Source organism: Manacus vitellinus, unplaced genomic scaffold (assembly GCF_001715985.3).
Source record: "Manacus vitellinus isolate BGI_N305 unplaced genomic scaffold, ASM171598v3 scaffold_126_pilon, whole genome shotgun sequence".
NCBI classification, from domain to species: Eukaryota; Metazoa; Chordata; class Aves; order Passeriformes; family Pipridae; genus Manacus; species Manacus vitellinus.
This window is the reverse complement of record NW_021938932.1, coordinates 310,606-327,407: the sequence shown is the minus strand read 5'-3', so window position 1 is coordinate 327,407 and position 16,802 is coordinate 310,606. Positions and strand designations below refer to the sequence as shown.

General features: G+C 42.8%; 1 protein-coding gene across 1 annotated transcript in view; it reads left to right on the top strand.

The window, feature by feature from the left end:
• The first annotated feature begins 277 nt into the window (after nt 1–277).
• The window catches only part of ITGAV (integrin subunit alpha V), a 44,580-nt gene continuing 28,055 nt past the window's right edge, over nt 278–16,802 (top strand). Inside the window, exons 1-4 of the mRNA XM_029965940.1 lie at nt 278–840; nt 3,921–4,048; nt 15,285–15,376; nt 15,856–15,970. Of these exons, the coding sequence (XP_029821800.1) occupies nt 278–840; nt 3,921–4,048; nt 15,285–15,376; nt 15,856–15,970 (898 nt within the window). The remainder of the gene's footprint in view (nt 841–3,920; nt 4,049–15,284; nt 15,377–15,855; nt 15,971–16,802) is intronic.

Here is a 16,802-nt window from a genome sequence, read left to right as displayed (position 1 = left end):
AGCCCCAAAATTCTTTTGTTCCGACCGCGGCGGGCAGGCCGAGCCCCGCGCTTCCGGCGGAAGAGCGGCTGCGGGGGCGGAGCGGGCGGGCCCGCCCCGGCACCACATGATGCCCTCTCTTCTGCCGGCCGTCCCGAGGCCGAAAGGGGAGTGGCTGCGCTCCTCCCGTCCCCGCCCCGCGCGGGAACGCGGCCCCCTCGCCCCCTCGGCCGGGGGCGGCCCCGTCCCGTCCCGCCCGTCCCGTCCCGCAGAGCGCCCCGGCAGCGGGGCCGGGGCCATGGCGCGGCGGGGGCGATGCCGCTTTTCCGGGGTTTGGAATGGCGATGGCCGGTTCCTGCTGGTCCTGTGGTGGCCGCGCTGTTGCCCGGCCGCTGCCTTCAACTGTGACGTGAGCGCCCGGCCGTTCCTCGGTCCGGGGGCAGCCTCTCTCGCTTCGCCGTGGCTTCTCGCTCCCGACCGTCTTCGTACGAGATTTGCCCGCGCGTCCTGCCCCCGCCGAGCCGCCTCCGGCGGCGCTGGAGGGCCGGGCCGGTGTTGTCCTGGTCGGAGGACGGGCGGCGAGCGGCGGCCGGAGCAGCGCCCTGGTGCCGCTGTCCAGCGGGCCGGGAGCGCCCGGGATGCTCTGCTCAGGCCCCCTCGGGGCTCGGATGGAGCACGTGCGGGCCCCGTCCCAGGCCTAGCCGAGCAGGGGACCGTCCGCATCGCTCCCTCCGGGGCGGCTCTGGATGCTCAGACCCCCTTCCCGGGGAGCCAGACCCAGTCCCGGGCTTCAGCACTGTGGGATTCTCTGCCAGCCTGGTCTTATGCAGATGGTGGTAATGGTAAATACAGTGTAGGAAGGTGAAGGTAGGAGATTTGGCTTCCTGAGGTGGCATTTCAGGAGTTCTGCCGTTCTCTGGTTTGACTGCTTTGCGGTGGTGCCGAGTTTGGGTTGTGCGGTGTCTGTGCGGGTCACTGACCTGCTGAGGAGGCAGCAAGGGGAAGGAAAAGTTCCATGTAAGCACCTTCCACATCTGCTTCCTCCGTATGTTCCCGTTTCATGTTAAAGATTAGGCAGTGTGTAGTAGCTGGTGCGTTTCAGACCCTTGAATCCTCGTGTTGCCAGAATGAATCAGGCTGTGGTTCTCAAGTGCGGGGCTGCAGTAACATCCAGATTTTGCCACTTTCCCCCCCACACATACTTCTTTCCCATCTTATGAAAGTGCTGTAAAACTGGAAAAGCTGCTGGCTTTTGTCGTGCTGAGGGGATATTCTCTCTCTCCCTCTTAATCTTTAGCTCATAAACAAGAATATAAGTATTGAGCAAGTCTTTTTGCAGTACATCGTCTAGCCTTGTTTGCATTTCATTAATGCCTACATATATTAGAAGCCGTCCTGTCTTAACTTGCACGTGTTGCACCATCTTTCTGTGCTATCTTAACCCTGTAAGTCTTTGTACTAAAAGAAAAAAGGTTCTATTTTTGTCCCTCCCTGTATTTTTAAGTCAGCATGTGTGGCTGCAGAGTTATCAAGAGACTGGTAAATGCCCGTAATAAACTTTCTTACTTGCTTTCTGATAAGGAATTATGTGACTCAGGTCTCCATGAAATCATTATTTGGAATCTTTCCATTATTTTTATAAGAACTATTGACCTTAAAATGCACTGCTGTAAAAGAGAACAGTGTGGTTTTCAGGCAACATGGTAGACTCCTGTGTATTTGTAGGGGAATTTTTCCTCAGCTTTTTTGTTGTCACTGAATGTTTGTATTTGCTAAGCTAAGCACTTTATCTTACATTTAAGCTCTTAGCTGAAACAAAGTAGCTATGCAACTTTTACGGGAACAGACTCCAGTGGTGTTCAATTTTGAGTTTATTCCCGTGGACACTGATATTTTGCCTCCTGAAGTAGCCAGAAATACTTGTATGCAGGGTTTTGTTGAGCATCATGTGTGTCACTTGGTTGGTTCCTATGCCTTTCTTTTTGCTTTGGTGAATTTTTATCACCTCGTTTCTTTACATGAGTGCGAGAGATCAAGTCAGTTTAGCCAAGCTAAAGCTTGACTGAAGGATTGACTAGCCTGACAACAAAGACATGTTATTAGTTCTTGAATGCTCAAACTGCTGTTTCATAGTCTATTTTGACCTGCTGGATGCCAAACTAAAGCATATTTAGAAGTCCAGGATGGAAGTCCTATTCCAGGAGTGATAAAATCTACTTGTTTGGTCTATGCTGATAGAAACGGGTTTTTTTTACTTTGGGAAATGACGTGACTAAAGCTTTGTTGTGTCCCATAATGATTCCTGTGGTTCTAATCTTATTAATAAACTTCATCACAAAGATTATCCTAAGAAAAATTTAAAATGTGTTATGAGAATGGTAAAGATTTAAGTCTTTAAGCACACATTTCATTTGGGGGTCTTCTGAGAAGCTAGCGGTGCAAGAGTAAAACAGGAGGCAAGCTTGGTAGCTTGTTTAATGGATTGTAATTATAGTAATTGATGTTTTTCTTTACTTGGCATTATGATGTTTATTTTTAAGCACAGAGAGAACATTGTAAGTTGATTAAAGCGTTTTAAATTCCTGTTCTTGAAATCTAGACAGTCTATGAATGGCAACTAAGGAAAACAAATGGGTTGCCAACGAGCCTGGATTTTCTATCAGGGTTCACACCAGGAAATTTTTGAACGTTCTGAAAATTCATGCAGGTTGAAAACTAGTAGCTTGTGTTGGTCTTTGTCTGAACTGAGCTTTGATGAGGTGCTACGTGTTTATACCTGGTGTTTACATGTTAAGAAACATAAACTCAGCTCTGTACCAAAACCAACTTGGAGCTCTTTCCATCTCCAAGCCTGGGGATGACTGTGAAACCAGAGCAAGTTTGATAAGCCTGGATTTGCTTGCCTGTAGACATTCTCTCCAACCAGTCCTGCAGCTTGTTCAGCTAAACCAATTTCAAAACTAAAGAACCATAGTGCCTGATAAATCTTGCTCTTGGAAGCTGGATCCTCTTTTAGGTACTCTAAGGGGAAGCAAGGAGCAGACAGGTTCTGAGGAAAGGAAGCATTTGATTTTATGTCTTCTATGCACTTCTTTATGCTTCAAATTGACTTCCTCAAGTAAGTGCTGATGAGTGAAGTGCATCTCAGACGTCCTGAGGTTCCTGGAAGGTTTTGGAAGACACCAAGAACCTCGTTTGATCCGTTTCTTGCTTTGCAACCTCTGAATTTTGCCAGCTGTGCAGGCGCAGTTCCCGCTCAGGGTGGGCTGAACCCGCCTGTGCAAGCAGAGATGTAAGAAGGCACAGCAGATCCTAATAAGAAAACGATGACTGCCTAATGAATTTCGGTAACGACTCATTAACATACAAATCTGCGGCTGACGGTCGCTTGGGGATTGTTTTTACCAGAGCACTCTCTCGCAGGAGGCTGACTCATCACATTCGGGACATGCTGAGCTCAGAGTGCGCTCCTGCTTTGTTTATACATCGCTTCCATATTTGACTGACTTCCTCGAACTACCCTTACACACAAAATTAACCAGAAATTGTGTCAACTGATGACTTTGGTAAATTACAGAAGTACATGGTTTCCTGTTCCGCTGCATACACAGGGGTTTTTTTAAAGGAAAAAAAAAAGAATATAAAAGGTTTTTATTTAATTTTAGGTATCGTTTTAAGTAGGATCTATCTTCTTTATCTTCTTCTTCTCTATCTTCTTTGTCTCTTCTTTATGGTAAACGTTTCTGGGGTTTTTTTTGCCTGCTTAAGGACCCAAGATCTAAGACCTCCCATGAATTTCTCTGAAACTCAGAGTAGTTCTACTCAGATTTATATTTGAGTGGGCAAGGCTTTTGCTGTATTAACTCTTCAGGTGTCATAAAGTGATAACACCTGTACCTTAGTTGTCTAAACTTTTGTTTTATTTCTTCTTTTTGCTGCAGGACGTATCTTCTGGTGGGAGCTCCGAAGGCAAACACCACCCAGCAGAACATCGTGGAAGGAGGGCAGGTGCTCAAATGTAACTGGAACTCCAACAGGAACTGCCAGCCCATCATATTTGACGACACAGGTAACCTGGGGGTCACTGTGAGGGGAGATGAGCTGCCTCTGCTCTACTGCTGCTGTGGGGAAGCAGAAGGGATCCAGGTTCATGGGGGATTTCTTCATGGTCAGCGTTAATGAGGCCATTTTTTGACTGACAACTCATCAAGGCCTGTTTGTTTTTTCTTTTTCCTCTACTGTCTTTTTTAGAATTTTGTTGCCCTTGGTGTGTGCTGAAAGCCTGAGTGAGCAAACATTGTTCTTCTTGTGTTTTAATCTATTTATATTTCCCCTCTGTACTTTACAACGATCATAAAACATTTGGCAACCTAATTAATTCCCAATAAACCCCGAGGGATTTTTTGCCTGTTAAGAATGTGACATGTGAGAAAAGATACTTTTCAATATCAGTAAAGGTGGTATGGGCAGAAATAGAAGTTTCATCTGAAACCAGGAGCATAAACTAACAACTGTGGAAAAATATGGGATTTTTTAGTTTTTTCCCCTCAGATGTAGCATCATAATATTTGTGGCATCTGTGATAGCAGCACTCAGGTACCTCAGGTCAGAGGCATTCCTCACCCATTTTCTGAAGCCCAGAAAAGCCAAGCAGCAACAATGTGGACATTAAAGATTTCAGTCACTCTTCATGCTCTGGTGCACCCAGTGATTCCCACAAGCTGTGGCAGGTCATGTGAGAACACACTGCATGTGCTTTTCTGCTCCAGCCACTCAGGGTTGGATCCTGTTTTCCAGTGGAAAAACCTTCCCGTGTCATGGGAGTGGATTAGCAAGACCCATGTGGTGAAGGAGAGGAAGCACCTGTGCTGTTAAGGTCTGGTTGGTTAAAATTCCTTCTTGCCTCTGTTTTGACTTGTCAGTCTAAAGGCTCTTAGCTTGATGCAGCCTTTGTAAATCCTGACAATGCAGTGAAGAAACTCTTCTTCCCATTCCTTTGCCAAGGTGTGCCACAAAATAATGTTGGTGTTCAGATTCAATTCTCTTGCAAAAAGAAAGAAAAAGAAGGTGGTACATAATGGTACAGACAAAACCCAAGTTGTCATCAGTCTCCTTAGTTCACTCTGCAGGAACATTTCTGTCACATCACTGAAGATCTCTCCTAAGCTGCTAAGTGTGACATTTTGTCTGATCAGTGTCAGGCAGAAAAGTTGCTTTTAATTTATTGTTTGTTGTTTTGTTTATTTCAATTTGGGCTTATTGTTAAACAACATGTTTGTATTCCAGGAGGTTGGTTTTTTTTTCTTTAAAGAAAGAATCTAGCTGTCCCTAATTATTAAACATCACTAATATTATAGCAAAAAGAAAACTTCTGGTGGGGAAAGATGGGCCGCTCAGGTAGGTTGTAGGTGCATCTTCCAATGGGAATTGCAGTGCATTTGTCTGTTTATACTGTGAATATTTGCTTTTACATGTGCCAGGCAGAGTAGGCAGCCACAGAGGCTGTGCTGCTTTCCTGTGTGTCTGTGTTTAAGGTATTTGCTACTGGGCAAACAAACAGTGTTTTGCTCATCATTTGCCTTTAAGTACCAGGCACGTTAATCACTTGAAATTTAACAGTAAAAACAGCAGGTCATAACAGGCTTGAGAGGATTTATTTCGGGCCTACTTTAACTCATTCCAGCTCTGAGGCAGGGGATGGGGAAATAATGCATTTGTCAATTATTCTCCCGGTGAAAAGGGGCATTGTATTTCAGCACCATAAAATAATAAAGACCCTGAGACAAAAAAAAAACGTCTTTTTCTCTGTCCATAATGACAATGGTCGATTCCCTGCGTTCTGGTGACAGTGTCACTGCCCACACAGTGTAAACCCCCACTCCTGCCTGTCCCTGCCTCCGGAGGGAACAGGGGCTGGGGAACACTTGGGATCCACCTTGAGGAAGCTGGAAGTGGAAGATTTGACCACTGACTTGTGGTGCTGATGCAAAGGGGATTTTGGCAGATGACTAAATGCGACCTCTGCAAGAATTCAGGTTCATCCATCACTGCTTGAAATGGCTGTAATATGATTTGTAACTCCAGAGGTATTACTTAGCCCTGCAATACAAGGCAGATTTTTTTTTATCCCCCTCCCCAGATTATTTAGCTGGTTTGTTAATGGAAGAAGCAGCACAGGTTCTGCATCATTACTTACATATGTTTCTTCAGAGTTCTTTTCTGATTTTTTTACAGCTAGTGTGGAACCTGACCTGTGAAAATAGGTTGTACTCATGACTTTCCCCTGTTTACTTGTCAATGCCAAACCCCATATGTGGAGCTGGATCCCCCATAATTAGTAGAAGTCATGCCCATATTCCTTCTCCTGCTCCCCTCTGCCAGGTAGCACAGCTGGAGATCCTGGGCCAGTCCAAGGCACTGTGTCCTGGTGGCAGTGTGTGAGCACAGGGCAAGGCTGTGGTTCTGTGCTGGGAACATGAGAATAGAGGAGAGAGCAAGGCTTGTTCTGTGTGACCTTATGTTTGTCCCCTTTGTCTCATGGTTGTATCACAAATAAATATGAGAGTAGGGTTTTAGAGCAGTCCAGAAAGCAAGTTTTTTTTCTCTATATATTGTTATTAATACTAATAGTATTACTATTACTTCTTCTTGAACATTCCAAGGTTTTTATTGGAGCTTTTCCCTAGCTTTATGAGTCCTTTTCTCTTCCCCATCTCTACAAAGGCCACACTGAACTCAGCTGCACAGCAGTGACTGCATGGAATTGGGTTTTATTTTCTAACTCTTGCTCTTACTCTCTAATGTATTTGCACAGCAGAGTGGTCATTTATGGGAGCAAATGCCAAAGCTCTTACATAGCCCAGGAGGGAAGGTGCCAGCTGCTTGATGTTAATCTTTGGAGGAGTTGTTCCAGCCCTTAGGTTGCTTGTTGCTTGCATTTGCCCTCAGCTCCCCTGGAGGAAAGGGATAAGTCATTAAGCTGATATTTCCTGTAGTATGGAATTTACTACTTTGTTTATTCCTTCCCGTGGGTGACCACTCAGCTCTGCCAGGATGGAGCTGGGCAGGAGGAGTCCATTAGTGGAACTTGTGTAGCTCTTGTCCTGAAAATATATGTATTTCCCTCTTTCTCATGCTCTCCTCCCTGCCCCCCACCTGTGACATAAACAAAACCCCAACATTAAAGCATATATAATAATTTTTAAACTTCTGGCTAAAAAAAAAAAAAAAATAATGTTTTTTCCCTGTTCCTACACAGCATATTTTCTCAGTTGAAAAAGCAATATGTTTCATAGGATCATAGAATGGTTTGGGTTGGAAAGGACCTTAAAGATCATCTAGTCCCAACCTCCTGCTACCAGGGACAGGGAAAATTCTCAAAGGGGAAGGGGGATCTCCCAGCACAATGGTTACACTCACATAAAAAAGTCCACTGGAGAATCCTCTTGTCTGTGTGTCTGTGTGTGCTGCTGTGCATATTATACTAATTGCTTTTGGCATTCTGGTCTCTTATGGTGGCTTTGGAAGGCAAAATGTTTGTATCACACATTAACACTTCCCAAATGTAAAGATGCTTCGCTGTGGGGCTTCTCAGCCTTTGAGCACTACCATCACTTGGGTTTGATTTAATGTAGTCATGATGACTGTGTCAAAATTGCACAGAGGACACGTGTGGTAGAACGTGCCCTCAAATTCAGGGGTGCCTAGAGCTGTGCTGCATGTGCTCGTGTCTAGGGGGCCAGAAAGGGAGGATATTTTCTAAAAAAAAAAGGCTTCCAAGTATCATTAGGCTTCTCCTTCAGGCTGCCTTTTGCTCTTAGAAGCATGTAAAGATTAAGACTGAGAAAGGACCCAACCACCAAACCAGCTTTCTCACACGCCCCACGCACACCTTGGTTGGTCCTGGTGCCAAACTGAGCTATGAGTGGCAGGGCTGCTGTTACTGTAACAGGTAATCCTGCAAGCTGAGGTAGAATCTCATTGGAAAACTCTTTTTTTACTTTGTTTCTCTTTACCTCCTTAATTCAATAGCTGAAGGTGGCTCTATCACAGAACTGAAGTTTCTGCTCTTTGTGTTCTTGTGTATCTTGACCTCTTGCTACAATTGCCTCGGCATTACCACAATTTCAGTTGAATCATTATGTAAAATCCTTGGGATTTTTCCCCCTCTTTCTCAGTTAACTTTCAGAGTTTCAGAATGTGTAGGAGGCCCCATTTTTTCAGGACAACCACTGAGGGGAAATTTATATATACTCAAGGTGGCGTGTTCTTCATAATTGTCACAAGCAGAATCCCTTATAGCAATAAATCCCTTTCTTTGCAAGATGTTGCTAAGATTTCACATTCAAATTATCAAAAATCATGGGTTATAGCCCAAGGTGGGTAAATATTTATCTTCATGCATTCTTATCCGTTCTCCACACTAGATAAATTTGTGACAGAAAATTTAGTTTATTTTTTTTGTTTGTTTGTTTTAATCTACAAAAATAGGGAAATGTTCTGAATTTTGTCAAAAAGAAAGTATTTGGTAAAGCAATTGGTGAAAAAGCTGCTCTTATTGCTAGCCAAGCCCTTGTACTACTCTTTCTGCAAGGCTGACTGGAGAGGTAGCTCCACTCTTAAGCTGAACAGTTGCTTCATCTGGCAGCTGCTTCACAGCTTTTTCCAGGAAAAACACACTTCTTGTGGATGAACTGTAACGGGAATTCACTTCATGCAGCAGCCCATTTTCTGTTTCTGATCAGTTCTGAGAAAAAGGTCCGAAACCTTTTTAAAGACACATCAATCTCCCTTCCCTTGGGTCCTTCCACAGCCTTCGTGGGCTGCAGAGCACCGTTTTCACAGGTACTACCAAATATTCCCAACAGGTTTTCAGTGATCTTGCTCAGGAAAGAGATTCTTCAAAACTGAAAAGGTTTCCCACAAGCTTAACTTAATTTGTATAGCTGTCCATTTTTTGTGTATAAAATTAAACGCGTCTTTTTATGTGCAAGAGGAGGATCAAAAGTTCACTGGGCCAGACAACAAAACCAGTGAGCAGAGGGGGGGGTCAAATGTGCTTTTTAGGAAAAAATCGACAAGTCATCTTTATGTTTTTACCAATGTGCTTTACAGTTTGGCATGCAAGGAATGGCAGGGTTGGTGCACTTAGCTGATTGTCTGACATCTAGATAAATACCTCCATTATTTGGCCATGGAATTTTAGAGAGCAGAATCACCCTGAGTTTCCATTCCAACAAACAAACAAAACAATTCTTCACAGGCCCATGTAACCAGTTGGAGTTAATCAGGCTGTACACACGTGTAGCAAATTAATGTAAATCAAAAGATTTTGTTTCCCAAAAGGAAATAATCTTTGTAATTATTCATATTATTTCACTTTTTATCTTTGGGGTCCTAGCTCTTCATCAGTCAAGAATGGTTTGGCAGAAATAGCATTTCTTCCTGTTCCCGTGGCATTTCATAAAAATATAACAAAGTTATTTTGTTACCTGCTGCTTTTCTAAAAGAAAACCTCAAGTGAGAAATGTACCTGCTGCATTACAGGATGCTTGAAAACACAGCTCTTTGTGTCAGCATCAGAAAGTGCAGTGCTGAGACTGTTTCAAGAGCTGCTGCATTCAGAATGATGAAATGCAGACAGCTCTAGGAACTGTTACAGAGGAAAATATGCTCATAAAACAACTTTGAACTTCTATGCTAATGAATTGCAGATTTCTCGAGCAGATTTCGTGTGTAGCCCAGAAAGATTTGCTTGCTCAGACAATGCATTGTCTTGCTCTTCTGAGATGTTTGGTAAACCATGGATGCATGGCTGGATGGTCTTCCCTTTTCCTGGGGAAAGCTTTCCCTGCTGCCTTCATTCTCCGTGGCACATCTCAAAATTCAAGACTGGGGAAACTTAACAGGAGCTGTTGAATACTAAAAACTAGGAGCATTTCAAATGTTTTCAGCTCTAAGTGGTGTGTTTTCATTACTTTGGGAAAAGAATTCAATGTACCCTGTGGCTGGAGAAAGTTTTGTCCCTGACAATTGTACTGTCCCTCCTCTTGCCCCTTCCCATGTATTTGACCCAGCAGAGTGATTTTTAGGGAAATGGCTTGTTCTTCAATGCTTTTGGATAAAATTCGTTGGAGACTGGTTGTTTTGATCTGTGCTGATGGAGGAGAAGGAGGCTTCCGAAAAGGAAAATGTTTATAAAGAACTCTCCTGATTCCTCCTTATGCTTACACATTTGGCTTTTTTCTATCCCCAAGTGGGTGATTCTAAACAATAGAAGGCTTTGTTTGGAGGCCTAAACCACCAGTTTGGCATGGCTGGATCTATCTGTGACCTATTTAAGCTTGAAGTGGGTATTTTAACTGCCTTGGGCAGCTTTGAGCTGTAGGATTGCTCAGCCTGAGACCTGCTGATGTTGAAGTTGTGACTGGAGTGGGTGCCACGAGCTTACATTTGCCTCGTGGAGATTTTGACTGTTCCTAACTCCATCATCTCCACTTATGGAATGAGGAAGAGTGGGATGGGTGAAAACAGCTTGCTTTAACAAAGTGCTTTTTATTTTTAGCTGGTAGTTGTATCGGTATCAGTGTGATTTCAATCTCAAAGGCTATCGGTTTGGCCAACAGCAGAGCGATAAATCTTGTGAAGCCCATTCATTCATCTGCACCGAAGTGGATTGCTTTTTATCTTGCTAAAATCTGCCATTGCCTCAGTCCCATTGTAGTTGGGTTGCTATCCTTATCGATGTGCTTTGGGATTTGGGAGCTGCTCCGAATGCAGAAGAGGGCGGCAGAAGGTATCAAACCTCCTCCGCGCCTTGTCGGAGCTGACAGCGGAGAAATGCTCGTGCTTTTGTGATTAGCTCGACTCCTGCATGAATACTCTTGGCTCTGTCCGTGGGTGGCTGGATCTCAATGGTATGACTAGTTGGAAAAAAAAAAAAGGGCTTACTTATATTAGACTCCGTTCCAGCACCGCCCGGGGAAAAAATGCGGGATTCTTACCTCAGAAGAGGGAAGGGGAGTAGTGGGAAGGTCTGTTTTCTCCCTGAGTCATCACGAAACACTGGCTAAACCCAGGCTGCTAAACCATCAGCTGTCTCGAAGCACGAGGAGTTTCTAGTAAAGGTGTATAAAAACGTGCTGGCTCCTGCTGCGTTTACTGAGATTTGGGATGGAAGGTGCTTTATACACCGCATAAAGTTCTCATATTGTGAGAGCGGGGCTTTTTCTTTTCACTGGCTACGTAGTTTCCTTTTACCTCGAAGTGGCGACATCGTTCACTTTGAATCGGCGTAGTTACAAAGAGGTTTATTTTAACCTGAATTCCCTGAATTAGGTGACTACTTGCGTTTTACAACTTCTTAAGTGTTCTTGGTATGATGACACTGAACCAGGTTTCATCAGTTCAGTGCCTCTCGACTCGTAATTATCTCAGTTAAGTCCCGCACAAAAGATCAGGGGCAAGTGTTTGAGCTGAGTTTGCTCATTACCATAAAAACAGGCGGGCTGCAAGTTACAACTCGATCCACTTACTCAACAGAGGCATTTTGTAGTAACTCCATTGTTTCTGTAACTGATAACATTTACCTTGGGAAAAGAAGGTGCCAACTATCCAAAGCTGATAGCTAAAAGAAACTCGGCAGTGAAAAAACTTTTGATCTTTTAATTATATTTGGAAGATGGGTGAGACTATTTTTTTTTCTTTTCTTTTCTTCAATTTCTACCCAGCATCTCTCCACATGAATTTTCATTTACAAATTTAAGCCCTACGTAGTGCAGTAAAATGAAAATGTTCCATTGGTCCATCAGCAACAACACATCTATTTTTTTGAAGGAAAAAAAACAATCTGTTGCTGCCTTGACTACCCTATCACCCCACCTGGAAACTACTTTGTGAGACACAGCACTGTTGGCTTGACATGTCAGCCCTTTTTCCCTGATGAAAGACTCATGTAAAATCATCATGTGATGCCTACTACCATGAGATGGAGCAAAGGAAAAAACACAGCAGAAGCTGCCTTTAAAGATAGGAAATAATACCCTCTGGTCAAATGACATAATCCTGGAATTAATGACCCATGCAGGAGAAGTTCATGCAGTGGCTGCATTTTAGTCTTGACAAATAGCATTGTATAAAAGCTCTGAACATTTTCCTGAGTAAATCTAGTCAGAACATAGTTTGTCTTGCCTAGATCTATTTGTTTGAATGCCTTTTAAAGGCCTCTTCAAGGCCACGCTGGATGGAGCTCTGAGCATCATGGCCTAGTGAAAGGTGTCCTACTTTATGGTATAGCTAAACTACTTTACTTAACTGTGGTTTGTTTCAGTGAGGGCTCACATTTAAGTGTTTTTATGTTTATTTTTCCCAGTGATTTCTTGTTTAAATCAAAGGGGATTTTTGACAAAGAGGCGTTTTCTGGATTCCCTCAGAAAATCAGTTTCTCTTCTGGACCTGAGGGAAAAGCTTATAATCTGTTTACACTGTTCTGGGAGAATTTTAAATGGGTCTCAGTAAATAAAGGTTACTTTTCTTCTTAAATGGAGAGTTAACATCAGATTTGGACTGTATTTAAAGTTTGCAATTTTTTTTATTGGAGACATCTGTCAATGTTCCAATGTCAATACTTTCTACCTGATCTATTTTTTTATGTCCTAATGCACGTTCCAGTGTTACAGCCAATTTCAAGGCCCTCTCCCTAAGACCCCCCCCCTTCCCCATTTGACTTTACAGAACCCAAAGAGGCTTTGAAAACAAGATAAAGTCAATATAAGGCATCTTAACCTTGGAGCACGTATTGGTTTGTTATGTGCTGACATTGGACAATTTGACTGAGATGTTGGCGAAATATTTTTTACGATAGTTGTGTGCTATAAATAAAAAAAACCCATTTAGCCAAATTGCCCAATGGAGCACATTTTACCAGGGGGTGTGGAGGGGCTTTGCAAGCATAAGAATTCCTAATTTGTTATTTAGGCATTCAGAAATTATGGTGCTGGCTTCTGAAGCCATGACACTTGGAACATAAAGTGCATTTGGCACATAATCAGCTTTGTGGTCGTGTTAATTTGCTTTTTGGTTTGGAGATTTTGGGTTTTTACATGCCAGCTTCTGACTGTAGCTCAAAGCCCAGAGGTTTTGAACATTATCCTCCATTTCCAGCTGAATCAGGGATCTTTCAGTGCTGTAGAAAAATATTTTTGTCCCCTAAAGGCTAAGGGAGAGACAGGTTGTTAAAGCTGCTGTCCTGGACACAGATCCTTCCCTGCAGCTCAGGAGTGCACAAGGAAAAGGCACAGAGGGGATGTTTTGGCAGCAGGTGCTGGTTAATCTGCTGGTTCCCCTCTTCTTCAGAGTAGTCAGCACAGACTATGGGCAGGGGGACACCAGTAACCAGTAGTCTTGTCTTTTTTCTTTAATTATAATTTTAATTTTTATTTTCATTTTTATTATTGCTTTGTGACGATGTGTTCAGCTGAAACTGGAAGGAACTAATTTCCTGAACATCTGTGATAAAATCACATTGCTGATAATGCCAAATGGCTGCTGCTGCAACGACCTTTCCTTTTACTTGCTGCCTTTAAATTTAAGTGGGCAGTTGGCTTCTTAGACACTTTTATGGTGCCTAGGACAGTGGCATTCTGCTTGACACATGGAACTGTTACACCAGCTTTCATTTTTGTCATAGATAACTGGTGTTGTATAAGTGTGCAACAGTAGGAAAAAGTATAAAACGTCCCTCTGTAATTATTCCCAAGTTTTAAATTGTTTAAAGCTTTGTTTGGCGAGTGAAACCGAGAGATCTTTTTGTATCCAAGAGGAGCTGGAGGAGGAGAGGGCAGAAGCCAAATGTATCTTTTCAGGGCTACGTAACCTCGGGTGTGGTTACAAGATGAATTAACCATTTTGAAGTCCCTGATGCTGCCAAAAAGGATATGGTTCCCAGTCCCTGGTTCTCCCCAGCAGGTTAGCACTGCTTCCCTCCCCAGGCAGGACTGGACTCTCCTCCAGCAGAATGTTTTCTTAGGAGGGTTGGAGGAATGGAAAAAAAAAAGGGTGATAAAACGCCAGGATTTGGGTTTGCTGAAGACAATTCCCTTTTTGGAAAGCATCTTGGTCTGCTTTTGGTTTCCTGTACCTTGAGAAGGTGACTTGCAAGTCTTCAAACCACATTTTGGTCTGTGCAAGGGTGAGAGTGTAGATGTTCAAGGTGCAGCAATCTGTGCAGATGTGCTAATCCATCAGACCCTCCGTGTCTTTAACACCAGTCCAATAAGAATGGAGGGAGGGCAACAGAAGGGAATGGGGTTTTTAATCACCTTTGATGAAATTAGAAAAAAACCCCACAATAGTTCTCTGGTTGCAACACCCTTGGCAGTGGTTTCTGCCTGGTTCTAACCTGAGAGCAAAAATAGTCCAGATATTTGCTTGTTTTGGCTGAGTCGGCGGATTAGAATCTCTTTTGTCTTTCTCATGGGATTTTCCTAAAGGAAGTAACACAATCTCTGGAGACAAAACATTCTTTACAAGGTGTAAAACCAGCAAGGAAATTTGGATTCAAGTGGTCACAGGTCTCTGATTCATCATGGGCTTGGGTCTGGGGATCCCCCTGGCAATCTGGGAGTGACTTATGGCTGTTGATCTCATCGGTTCCTGTAGCTTCAGGCTCTGGAAACCAGTGATTTAGGGGACTTTTAAGATATGTTTTTCAGAGTGTTGCAGTCATTTTCTCATCAGGCTGGCAAAGCTGCCATCAGTTTTCTGATGAAAGTACACAAGAAACACTGGATGATTGAAGTTGCTGTGCTCTGTGCACTGCAGTGACATCCAGAGTCGAGATGTTGTCACCAGAACAGGGGAAGAATCTCAGTCCCTGTTCCAGCCAAAGTCAGAGCTCACATGATTCCATGGGGGCAATATTTCTTCTAGAAGTGTTAGTCCTGACTGGGCTTTGGCACTGCTGGAGCAGTGCTGTCATCTGCTTGGAAGTCAGATGTTGTCTCAAGTATGAGGTATTCACTGTGTCGCTCTCAAACACACTTGAAACTTTCTGCTCTTGCAACAAACCAGCCTTGCACTAATGCTTCACATGTAAAAAGGGCTGCATTTGGCCCTAGATGTAAAAAAGAATGATAAATCCTTGATAAAACCTTTTTCCATCAAAGGGTGATATTCTCCAATGCTACTGCTTTCTGATTTTCACTGTATGTGTCAAAACCAATGACTTAGGGTTTGGTTGGGGGTTTTTTCCATTTTACTGTGTGGTTTCCTGTGAAATTATGTTTCTTTTTTATTTTTTTTTGTAGGTAACAGAGATTTCGCTCCCGATGATCCGCTGGAATTTAAGTCTCATCAGTGGTTTGGAGCCTCTGTGAGATCCCAAAATGATAAAATTCTGGTGGGTTTTCAGTGCCCTTTCAGTGCCTCAGTACAGAGATACTGTAGTGGAAAAAATGTGAAAAGATAACTTAGAATTTAAACAAAATCACACTAATCAGCATGACTTGTCTTTTTTTCAGGATTTCTTAGCTAGGCTTTGCTTAACTCTTTATAAACAAAGGCTGTAGCATTTTTTTGTCTTGTTTTAAGGAAAGTAGTAGAGTTAATTTGATGAAGTTAGAATGTGTTATAGATTCTTGATGACCTCTTTACAAAATATTATTTCTGAAATTCCTGATGTAAATTGTCTATTTACAAAGTACAAACTGGTGATACTGCTGCCCCAGTGCTGAAGGTATAAATCTCCTCTAATAACACATGATACATCTCTCAAATTTTATTTTTTTTTTGTTGCTGTTCCATAGAAAATTGGAATTTTATACCCCACTGCATCTGGAAAAGGAGTTTGTTTCCTCATTGCTCTGTGTTCTTCCCTAGGCCTGTGCCCCACTGTACCACTGGAGAACTGAAACAAAACAAGAGAGAGAGCCTGTAGGAACTTGTTACCTGCTTGCTGGGTCGAAATTCGTGGAATATGCTCCCTGCAGGTCAAGTAAGCCCAGAGCACCTGTTTCTTTTCTGTTTGGAATTCTTGTGTCATATTTCGTGTACACTTTAAAGTTTTAGAGTTATTGCCCCCTTCCACGTGTAGCAATTAGAACAAAACCTAAGCTAGACCCAGACACCTGAATCCTCCTTCAGTTGGTGTTCAAGGTGCTTTCTTCTAGGGGGAACATCCTAAATCCAAGTGTCATTGGGATTGAGGGCTTCTGATTTTGAAGGTGCCAGTTCTGTAGTAATCATTCAAGAAAAATTATGTAGCAAGTGCTTTTTCAGAGACCAACCCTTAAATTTTATGAAGCTCAAGTGTTATATTGTCACTCAAGTACTGTCAAGTGTAAGCTCATTTTAGAAGACAAGGTTTTGCACAAGTAGTTTCTGAACTGTGTGCACATACACAAATAGTGATGCATTGTTTTAATTATATTAACTGTTGAACATTTTGAGTCTTATTTTCTAAGTGCTTTGCATCCGTGTCTTCTAGTTGGGTTGGTAGATTATTCAGAGACTTAGAACCTTTCTTAAAATACAAAAGTCTAAAAGGATTGTTGAAGCTAGGATTGTCTTTTTATTTGCTGAAAGTCATTTTTTAACCGCAGGAATAAAATCCAGTGTGGTCCAACATAACAAGAAGTTAAATAAACATATATTAAACTAAATCATGCTAGTTCAGTAGTCACACTTTCAGATAATGGGTTCTCAACATTTCTACTCTAGAGCTGTATAATCCTAAAATTAACTCAGTCATAACAATCCTTGCTGGGATGAGTCTCAGTAGAGAGATATTTTTTTCAGCCAGGTATGCCTTTTTTGTTTTAAGCCAA